At 42.8% G+C, this 10,000-nt stretch overlaps 1 protein-coding gene across 16 annotated transcripts in view; it reads left to right on the forward strand.

The window, feature by feature from the left end:
- LOC113809777 (glycogen debranching enzyme) overlaps positions 1 to 10,000 on the forward strand; it is a 386,284-nt gene that overhangs the window by 363,557 nt on the left and 12,727 nt on the right. For 5 of the 16 annotated variants that reach the window (XM_070121039.1, XM_070121038.1, XM_070121034.1 and 2 more), the window contains 6 exons: positions 6,850 to 6,994; positions 7,529 to 7,655; positions 7,814 to 8,036; positions 8,293 to 8,500; positions 8,649 to 9,002; positions 9,206 to 9,453. In XM_070121039.1, the coding sequence (XP_069977140.1) occupies positions 6,872 to 6,994; positions 7,529 to 7,655; positions 7,814 to 8,036; positions 8,293 to 8,500; positions 8,649 to 9,002; positions 9,206 to 9,453 (1,283 nt within the window). In that variant the 5' untranslated portion in view covers positions 6,850 to 6,871. Of the gene's footprint in view, positions 1 to 3,033; positions 3,178 to 4,324; positions 4,466 to 4,625; positions 4,733 to 5,750; positions 5,988 to 6,849; positions 6,995 to 7,528; positions 7,656 to 7,813; positions 8,037 to 8,292; positions 8,501 to 8,648; positions 9,003 to 9,205; positions 9,454 to 10,000 lie in introns of those variants that run through there. The other 11 variants (XM_070121027.1, XM_070121031.1, XM_027361448.2 and 8 more) reach the window with 6 other exon arrangements.

The following is a 10,000-nucleotide window of genomic DNA, read 5'->3' on the forward strand; positions in this document are numbered from 1 at the left end:
AAAAAAAGTCCTAAGATTTGGGTAAATTGATTTGCTTATTTTATATTCTTGCGTGCGGATCTTGGCAATAAACAAGACATTGATAATAACGTTAACCGTGATGGTTCTTATGATATTGATAATGATAGTGATAACAATTATGAGAGTAGTGATGATAAAGATGATGACAGTAATGATAGAATTCATGATAATTATGATCATGATGTTAATAATAAGAATCACCTTAACAGCGATAAAGATAGTCATAGTAATGATATCGATAACATTTATTATGACATTTATGATAGAAATATTGGCCATGGCGATACTGATTTTTATTATATTGATAATGGTAGTAATAGTGACGAAAATGATAGCGGTCAGTGTTGTTCTCTTATTATTATTGTGATTGTTGTTGTTGTTGTTGTTGTTGTTGTTGTTGTTGTTGTTGTTGTTGTTGTTGTTGTTGTTGTTGTTGTTGTTGTTGTTGTTGTTGTTGTTGCTGCTGCTGCTGTTGTTATTATATTTATGTGAATTACTGTCATTATTATTAACGATGGAACTGATGATGTCATAACAGTATGAAAATAATTGTTATGTTGGATTGAAAGCTAAAGTTCTCTTAGACTGACAGTGCAATTTAAAAAATCAAATTACACACTCATGCACAAAAACAGTATATATATCAAAGACACGCACGCATACTCACGCACACACACACGCACACACACGCACACAAGCACACACACACACATACACACACGCGCGCGCGAGCGCGCACATAAACACATACAAGTAGAAAAACAGCAGATACATCAAAGACACACACACATGCACGCACGCACATATATGCACGCATGCACACAGATGCACGCACGAGCACAAAAATACACGCACGCGCACACACACACACTCACAGACAGTCACACATAAATACATACATACATGCACACACAAACATTCACACACACCCATGCACACACACACACACATACACACACACACACACACACACACACACACACACACACACACACACACACACACACACACACACACACATACACACACACACACGCACGCACGCACGCACGCACGCACGCACGCACGCACGCACGCACGCACGCACGCACACACACACACACACACACACACACACACACACACACACACACACACACACACACACACACACACACACACACACACACACACACACACACACACTCACACTCACACGCACACTACCTCCAATCACACATAAATACACCCATGTACACTATATATATATAAATATATATATATATATATATATATATATATATATATATATATATATATATATATATATATATATTTATATATTATATATATAATATATAAATATAATTATATATTATATATTATATATATTATACACACACACACACACACACACACACACACACACACACACACACACATATATATATATATATATATATATATATATATATATATATATATATATATATATGTATGTATATTACATAAGTCGCGTGTCAGCTTATCATTATTATTATTATTATTAGCATCAATTATTATGGTGCTGTGTTGTTTTAGAAGATTAGAACCACACAGACAAACTAGTCATGTGTGGGCCACCTGCTATATATTAACGGAATCAATACATTCATTGTGCTGCGGAGGCATTTTTTCTCGTTTTGTTATAAAAGAGAAAAATGTGTCACCGTGATATGACGAATAAAAAAGCAAACCCAAGTTAGTAATTGCTGGACTGAGGACACGAAATCCCCGGGTGTGAAAAAAGAATGCCGGGGCCGCGGCGCTGTGTCATCGCGTGTCACGGACTTCCTCGCCCGAAGACGTCCCCAGCGAAACGGGCGCCGGGGTCCTATGGGCGGCGATATTTCTCCTGCGTGCAGCGCCGCGAAAAGGGCAATGGCAGGTTGCAATGTAGAAAGGCGTGGTTTGCGTTGTTATTATTTTGGAGGATTTCTGGCGAGTGCACGGTGTGTGGCCCAAATTGCCCGACGCGGACAGGGTTTCCGAGGAACAATGGGACCAGCAGCGTGCAACGAGGCGGGGCGGGACGAGTTTAACCCTCGGGTTTCATGTTATGCGATCTCGAGGCTTCTTCTTCCCCCTCCCCCTTCTTCCTCTCCCTTTCCTTCCCCCCGCTCTACCCCGGGCCGCGTAACAAGAGTCCCCCCGCAGGCCCCCCGCATTCTGTCTACTAGTGGAAGAGTTTGGGATTATTCATTCTTTCCGAAATTTAAGCCGAATGCTTTTTCCACACCGGGTGCTAGGACAATCGCCATCTCTGGGCATTACTCCCATGGAGTGCATTCTGGGGTGGTATTTTGTCTGTGCTGTGAATTTCAGTCGTCTGTTGACACGACAAAATTACATATAACGCGAATTAAGAATAAGAAGCAAGTGCAGGTAAGTAGGCTGGAACAGGTCTGGCGCCGCGCCGGTGACGCCAGACGGGTGTGGGTGAGCATCACGCTCTCCTGCCCTGCCGCCCACCAAACGCTGTCTGCCGCAGCACGCCCACGCTCTCCAATACGTACCCTTGCTCGCGCACAGTCTATTTGTGATCGCGTCTTATTGTACCATACTGCCCCGAAAAATTGTTTGTTTTGGGCAAAGCTGTTGGGCGGCGCGGCGGGACTTTCGTCTGGCGGGTCCGGGGCGCTCACCCCCGTTGATGGTCGAGGTCAGGTGAGCAGCACGAGGGGAGGCGGCTCAGGTGTCTTGTGCCGCAGGAGCCCTTAGCAGTCTGGCGCCGCACCGCGCACCATTCTTGCTTTGGAGTCGGGTCAGGTGAGGTCAGTCCAGCACGCTCGCGTCAAACTCACCAAGTCCAAGGCTGTCGGACTTTAATAGAAGGTGGATTAGGTGGAGAAGAAGGTGTGAGGTGGGTGACGTAGTGTAAGTGGGAGGTGGAGGGCGTGGAGTGATATAATAAAGGGAGGCGAGGACTGGTCATCGCACCACTCCCACTCCCACCCTCCGCCAGGGGACAACGGCACGGTTCCATAGCACAGTGAGCGCCGATCCAACGCTTTCCGCAAGCACTCGCGCGCCGTCGGCCTGGACGTTGTGCTCGCGACACCAGTGATCGCGGACAGTTGTTGGAAGTGCATGATCTGCATCATCTGTTCTTCGGGAATCGAGGTTAAGGGAAACCGCGTAAGTACGAGAGGGAGCTGCGACCCCTTGAAGCAAGAATGAAATCAGCCACGCGGTTCAGCGAGAGCCCCTTCGGCACTGCCGGGAGAGGACTTTATTTCACGAATACGTTATAAGCTACAGATGTGGATAGTCAGCGAAGAACGAAAGTGGCGATGACTTCATAAAAGTTGGATACGGAGATCAAGAAAAAAGACAAGCATGACTCAGTCGTTGGATGACATCTAGGTCTAATAATAAGAAATGAGTTAAGGGTTCGTCATCGCTCCTGTACGTGAACCGCCCGCGAGAGGGCATGCGCCGCCTCGGGCACAGTGCCGCGGCCTTTGCGCTGACCTTGCCCGTGTGCGTGAGGCCCGACGCGTCCCAAGACTCGTGTTCGAGTGTGATAGCGGTAGTAGACGGAGCTCGCAGGCCAGGCTCAGTCGGGGCCCCAAATTAGGAAGTTTCCTCCCGTGTTGCTAAGCTGGTCCAGCAGCCGGTCACAACCCTACACTGCTATAGTGTCTTGCTCCGGCCAGCTGACAACAGGGCTCAGCAAGGGTTATTCACCTCAGGATGATCAAGATAGCTTTAGATAAGTAATCTCTTTGATTGTAAGATGTGAGTGATTAGAAAATTCGCTGACCTTCTTATCTGATCACAACAATAAGTACAAACGCGATTTAACCTAGTCTGACCTCGCAGATGATGTCTTTCTGCACTACTTATCGCACATATCTTATGCTCAGCGAAGTAATCCTAGTTTAAACGAAGCATTGTGCAATGGCTATGCAAGTGCATGAAGTGGTTGTGGGGGAGGGGGCAACGCCAACCCATGGGGCCTAAGGTGACTTTGGCCAGTCTTCCCCACCCGGCAACAATCGCGTCTTATCACCGGCACTGCGAAAATCGACTAATTCCTATTCCATCGATGTCAGTTTAGTGGTAGACTTTGTTTATACATTAAAATCTAGTCGTGACTTTGTCGTTTACGAAATTACCCAATCAGTTTTATCTCTGCGGGTTGATTTGAAGATAGCAAGCAGCGAGAGATTCCTGACCGTGACTGCTCAGACGAAACATAAACAAATCGAGCGAAAGGCAGCGGATATTCAGAAGTGCTGGTCCTCGTCTGGGCAGGGTAGGGCGGACTTGCCATGGCAGTGGGGACGCACGTTATCCATCATGACACACGGATCTTAGACGTTCATGGATCATCAGCGTTTTAGCGTTGTAGAATTTGCGTTTGTGAGACGAGGATGAAATTTCTCGAAGTATTGTTAGTGTGGCTGGCTGCGTTCCTCAAGTAAGTCCTCTCTCGGGTTCTCTCGCGTTTGATCGATTTTTCCTAAAATGCATGGGACGCATAGCATTTGTAACGTCCACACGTCAATAGAAAGTAGGTTTTGTAAGGAATGGATCAGTGTAATGATTTTGTTTTCAACTTTTAAAAAAATGCAGCAAGGTTAGGCCGAAGTTGCATGACTGCCTTCACGAAGACCGGTGCTGGGAAATCGAGCGCCAGTGACACTGTCATGTTTGGTGTGATCAGAGTGAAGAAAGTAACGCCCGTGTAAGAATTTGATTTTCTTTTTTCTCGTGATAATCTATTGTTGATAGTTGGTTTGAGTTGATGGCCGGGAGCGATCCGAAAAGGTGCATCACGTACCGATTCCGATTATTTCTTGCTGTGGTGAAAAACTGTCAATAATCTATTTGCTGCCAACACAGTGTAAAATTCTTAAGAACTACAACAATGATAATCTTAATTACAATAATTTGGTCTTCTATTGCTAAAAAAAACCTGAGATGACAATTCTAATTACTAGCTGTCGTCTGGTTTGTTGAATTTATGCGCGGTCCGACCCAATGAATATTCATTATACGGACATGCATATGCACAGAAATAATGCATAGCTGTCAGTCTAGATATGCACATCTACCGGTCAGATAGGTAGATAAATGTCTATCTATCAGATATCAAACAGACTTGCATTTATTTCTGTGTTTATGTATGTCCTTTTATGTGAATATTCATTGGGTCGGGCTTCGTGCAATTTCAACAAACTGGCTGTGTGTACCCCGTTGATTATAGACGTAACACTATCTAGTAGATGTACACGTTAAGGGAAAATGCGCTGTTAGTATTTTCGTGCTCCAGTTACACACGAAAGTGGTTGCTGCATCTCGTCACGTAATCGGGCGGAGAACGAACCGAACCGTCACGGGAAGTTTCTCTTGGGAAATGCTGATAATAGAGCGGGGAGATACCACGGACGCGGCTCAGGAAATGGTATCAGGTGGCGCTTCGAGGTGATAAACCAGTTGGAGAAGCTGGTAGGTGCAGTCCAAGTGCAACATTGCAAGCAATTTGATCATGCCCGACCGGAAGCTCTTTTTTTCATGGGTGACAGATATACTACGGGGTCATTTTTAGGTCTTAATTAAGGGATCATTCGAATGCGTTTTCATTTCGTTGGGCATCGCAGTTATCTTACAAGTAGTAAATTATTTAAAAATACACATTTTCATGTGAAATAGTTGCATCCTAATAGAGACGACCCGCCTGACAAACAGATCCTTTCTCCAAGCATGAGTGAGGGAGTGTGTGAAGGCAAGGAGGGGATGGAGGTAGGTGGACGGAAAGAAGCCGCTCCTGCCGGCGGGCGCAGAAGAAACGGCCAGAAGGCATCGGGTCGGCCCTTGAGTTCGTGCTACGAAGAACAGATGCTCCAGAAGTCGGCTCAGCAGCCCGTTCGGCGAATCTACGCGTACGGCTCGGCGAAGGAAAAGGACAGCGGCCAGAAAGAGTGGAATCAGTCGTACAGGTGACCTCCTACACGAGGTGGCCCGGCGTGTGCTGAGTGAGCCAACCGCGTGACCTCTTCGTCTGCGTCGCCCTCGCGTACTGTGGAGGGCGAGCATGCCACACGTTTTCTTTAACTTGCTCGCGTGCTCCCGCGCTTATCTTTGCACTGTAATTTTGTGTATCGGCAATATTTTGACAGGTAGTTGCTGCTCGTTGCGGTCTTAGCGAATGGTTAATTAAATAACATATGGATTATTAAATGCTGATTATTTTTTGCGAGTTTTTCTTTGAATAAATAGAAACAAGATAAATAAGTTTATATATCTACTACGTTTGATTTTTCCCACCCCTATTATTTTTCCCCTTTTTAACAGTATTCAGTTGACGCCCACGCAATTTGATTTGTATACTAACCGTTTACAGTATCTTTTTTATTACTTATTTGTTTTTGAAATGTTATCATAATTTCTAATACAAGTATCATCTATCTACTCATTCACTCATACCATCGAGTTCATAATTCACCCACGCACCCTATTGATTTATTATTTACTCCTAAATCTGCGTGTGACTTATGTTCTGTTTGATTTTTTAAAATATAATTTCTTCCCCATTTGTGTGACAAGTTCCCTTTTCTGTTTCTACTAGAACTCACCCATCAAAGTATCTTTAGTTTTTTATTTCTTTTATTATGATTACCCATGAACAAATATAAGTAATACATCTTTCCTTTATTTTTAAATCATTGCAATGCCATTTATTCCTTAAACTAAAAAAAGAAAAAGAAAAAGAAAAAAACAGGAATTCTGAATATCTCCAACAAGTCAAAGAAATGTTCTTGGAGTTCACTGGTTAAATGTAGCATAAATTCACCCCTTCAGGAAGCTGGCCAACTTCTTCAAGATGGGCGTGCAGGACGGAGCCGGGGTGGTGACCCAGGGGCCTCAGAGCCAGCAGATGTACACCTCTGATCATATGTCTCCTATGACCAACTCGGTCAATGGGACTATGGGATCTGACCCGAAGGTTTGTCTGGTGGTTGGTTGGTTGGTTGATATCTTGTTCCATTGTTCACTCAAAAATTTGTGGACTCCTTTTTTGGAGTGGTTAGGGGCAGGGGCATGGTGTGCTGGGGAATGAGGTTAGGTGGAGTGGGTCAGGATTGGTAGAAACATACAAGATTTTAGGTTTCTCAATCTGATCTCAATGGTTTGAAGCGTAGGGCGCTAAAGGTTAGCAAATATCACGCTAATGGGACAGTTGGTTGTTGGGAGTAAAGGAAGCCAAGTCTTAGTGTTTTATGTGTGGATTCTGAGATGCATTAGTGTAATTTTGTGGAAGGTGTCTCTTGTCTGCGTGTATAATGTGTCGTGGGAGTCTGTTTTATTTATGAGTGGTGCGTGAGAAGTATGAGTGTTTGAAGGTCTGTACTAGAAGGAAGGGTTGACAAGTTTTCTCAGTTAATAAAGGTTTTGCAAGCAATTTGAGTGGCAATAAATCTTACTAGAATATCAATTTGAATGTCTTTATCCATTGAAAGCAGCAAAATGTCTTCTGCAGGGACTGAGCTTACCCAAGATGGGAGGTGGACCTGGCATGAGCTTCAGCCAGCAGCAGCCGCAGGTTCGTGTGCTCACCCTCAACCATGGTGACCACATGGACTCTACACTCTTCCGTCTACAAAAAGGTATGAAACATAACAATTGATTTTGTTTGAATATCGTTTCAGATCTGTCATTGATGCTTTTTATCTGTATTTCATAAGATCAGATGTGGAATTGAATATTTTTCTGGCTTACCAAGCAGAAGTGCTATCTTCAGTAATCATCCTTTTTTATCATTCAGGGTGGGTACTTCAGCTCCGTCCCGGCCCATCTCTGCTGGGGAAGTCCGTCAGTGTGTTCACCAACCACCCAGAGGACCTAGGAGAGGGTTTCACCCGTAACCGTTATAGACGTCTCCAATGGAAGAGTGACTCTCGCAATAAGGGTGATGATACAGCCCTCTATGTTGAAGTAGTCATCATTTCAGCAGGAGCTTTCCATTTCTATTTCACCTATGATGATGGGTATGTGACAATTTCTTCTTTTTTACTGATGTGAGCCAATATCTAAGATCCAAAATTATTGATTTGTTTTGTTTTGATAGGCAAATTTTCATATATTGCTTATAAGGCTATAAAAGCCAATAAGGGAGTACCTGTAACTTGTTCTTTAGAGTTAATTAGGGCTCAATTGTTTTTATAGTCTTTAATCTTTAAATCATTAATTATGGAGACCACACTGAAAATTTTTGACTGAAGCAAATTAATATTTTCCCCTCAGAGTGGAACGTGAAAGAGCTCAGGGCTCTGGCTACTTCATTGTAGACCCAACCCTCACTGTAGGCACCAATAGTGAAACTTTGAGTTTGGATTGTGTTCAGTGCCAGACTGTATTGTCAAAATGCCTAGGACCTCTGCCTGACTGGGAACAAAGGCTGCAAGTGGCTTATGAGACTGGCTACAATCTGGTTCATTTTACTCCCATTCAGGTAAACATTAGAATATAAAAAGTCTGATGCTTCATTATGTAACATTTTATTGTGTTTTGTGCTATGTATGTTATTGCAATTCATTTTTACACATTTGAAAGAAAAAAGGTTTTAGCCAATATTAATTACCTCTCTTTCATTTTTTTAGGAACTTGGTGATTCAAATTCTTCCTACTCGATAAAGGATCAGCACAAGCTTAACACTGAGTTCCAGACCCCAGACCACCAGTACACCTTTGCTGATGTTGAGGCTCTCATTAGGAGAATGAGGGATGAATGGAAGATGTTATCCCTGACTGATGTGGTGCTGAACCACACAGCCAATGATTCTAACTGGATCCAGGACCATCCTGAGGCAACCTATAACTGCCAGAACTCCCCTCACCTCCGTCCTGCTTATCTTTTGGATCGTGTACTGTACCATATGACTGTTGAAGTGGCTGATGGTAAATGGGAAGATCGCGGTATCCCGGTAGCCATCAGGGAAGAAAAAGATCTTGAGGTAAGAATGTTAGATGTTTTGAAATGTGTTCAGGATTGTAACATGTAGTTCTTTGACCAAATTTCCTCCTTTTGATATCTTATAAAATCTGTATATGATAAACTGGTGGCAAATTATTGGTGATACTGTAAACAAGTTGTTTACTTTTAGTATTTTTGGTTCTTTTCAAAATGTCTTATTCTTTCCATTTTCTTTTTCCATAGGCTATCAAGAATGTTATTCATAGCCATTTCCTCCCACAAGTTAAACTCCATGAATTCTACACTGTCGATGTAGACAAAACAGTTGAAGAGTTCCGTCGCAGAATTTCCAGCAACCTTCCGATCGTCACCAGAGGCAAGGGTGATTCTTCATACAAAGAGGAAATGGTCATCATTCAGGACCCCAATTATGGAAGAAGAACTTGCACAGTTGATATGAATATTGCTGTGAGACTCTACAATTTAGCCAGGTATAGTACTCTATTCCTCTCTTATACATGTACTTATATGTACATAAATAAAAGTCTTATTCATTTTCATCTTATTCAATGTAATGATTTACCTACAGATATTAAAACTGAATGTTCTTAGGTATTAATTGTAAAGTAAGTGTATATACTGTTTTATTGATCTCCTTTTGGGGAATCATACAGAGTACAATAGTAGTGTAATAATAAGATCAGAAGATACTTTACTATTTTTTTGTTATCTTTGATGTTGAATCTAAATAGAGATAGAGTCCTTTTTAATTTTTATTTCCATCACCTGGGAAGTACTACAGATATTGATATTGATTATTTGTGCAATAGTTTCCTCAAAACCCATAAATACTACCATAATGGAATGCTATAGAGTGAAGGAACTTTAAAAAAAGGAAAAAAACAAAACAAAAAAACAATAATACCAGTAGGATAAATGGAAAGCAGAAAGCAAGTGTCCTTATTTGCTTCGAGGAAGGCTAGGTAGGTACAAGACCAGTTAAGGAAATGTGAGCCTGACCAGGGGTTGTGAGAGAAG

This window comes from Penaeus vannamei, chromosome 4, assembly GCF_042767895.1.
Source record: "Penaeus vannamei isolate JL-2024 chromosome 4, ASM4276789v1, whole genome shotgun sequence".
NCBI lineage: Eukaryota > Metazoa > Arthropoda > Malacostraca > Decapoda > Penaeidae > Penaeus > Penaeus vannamei.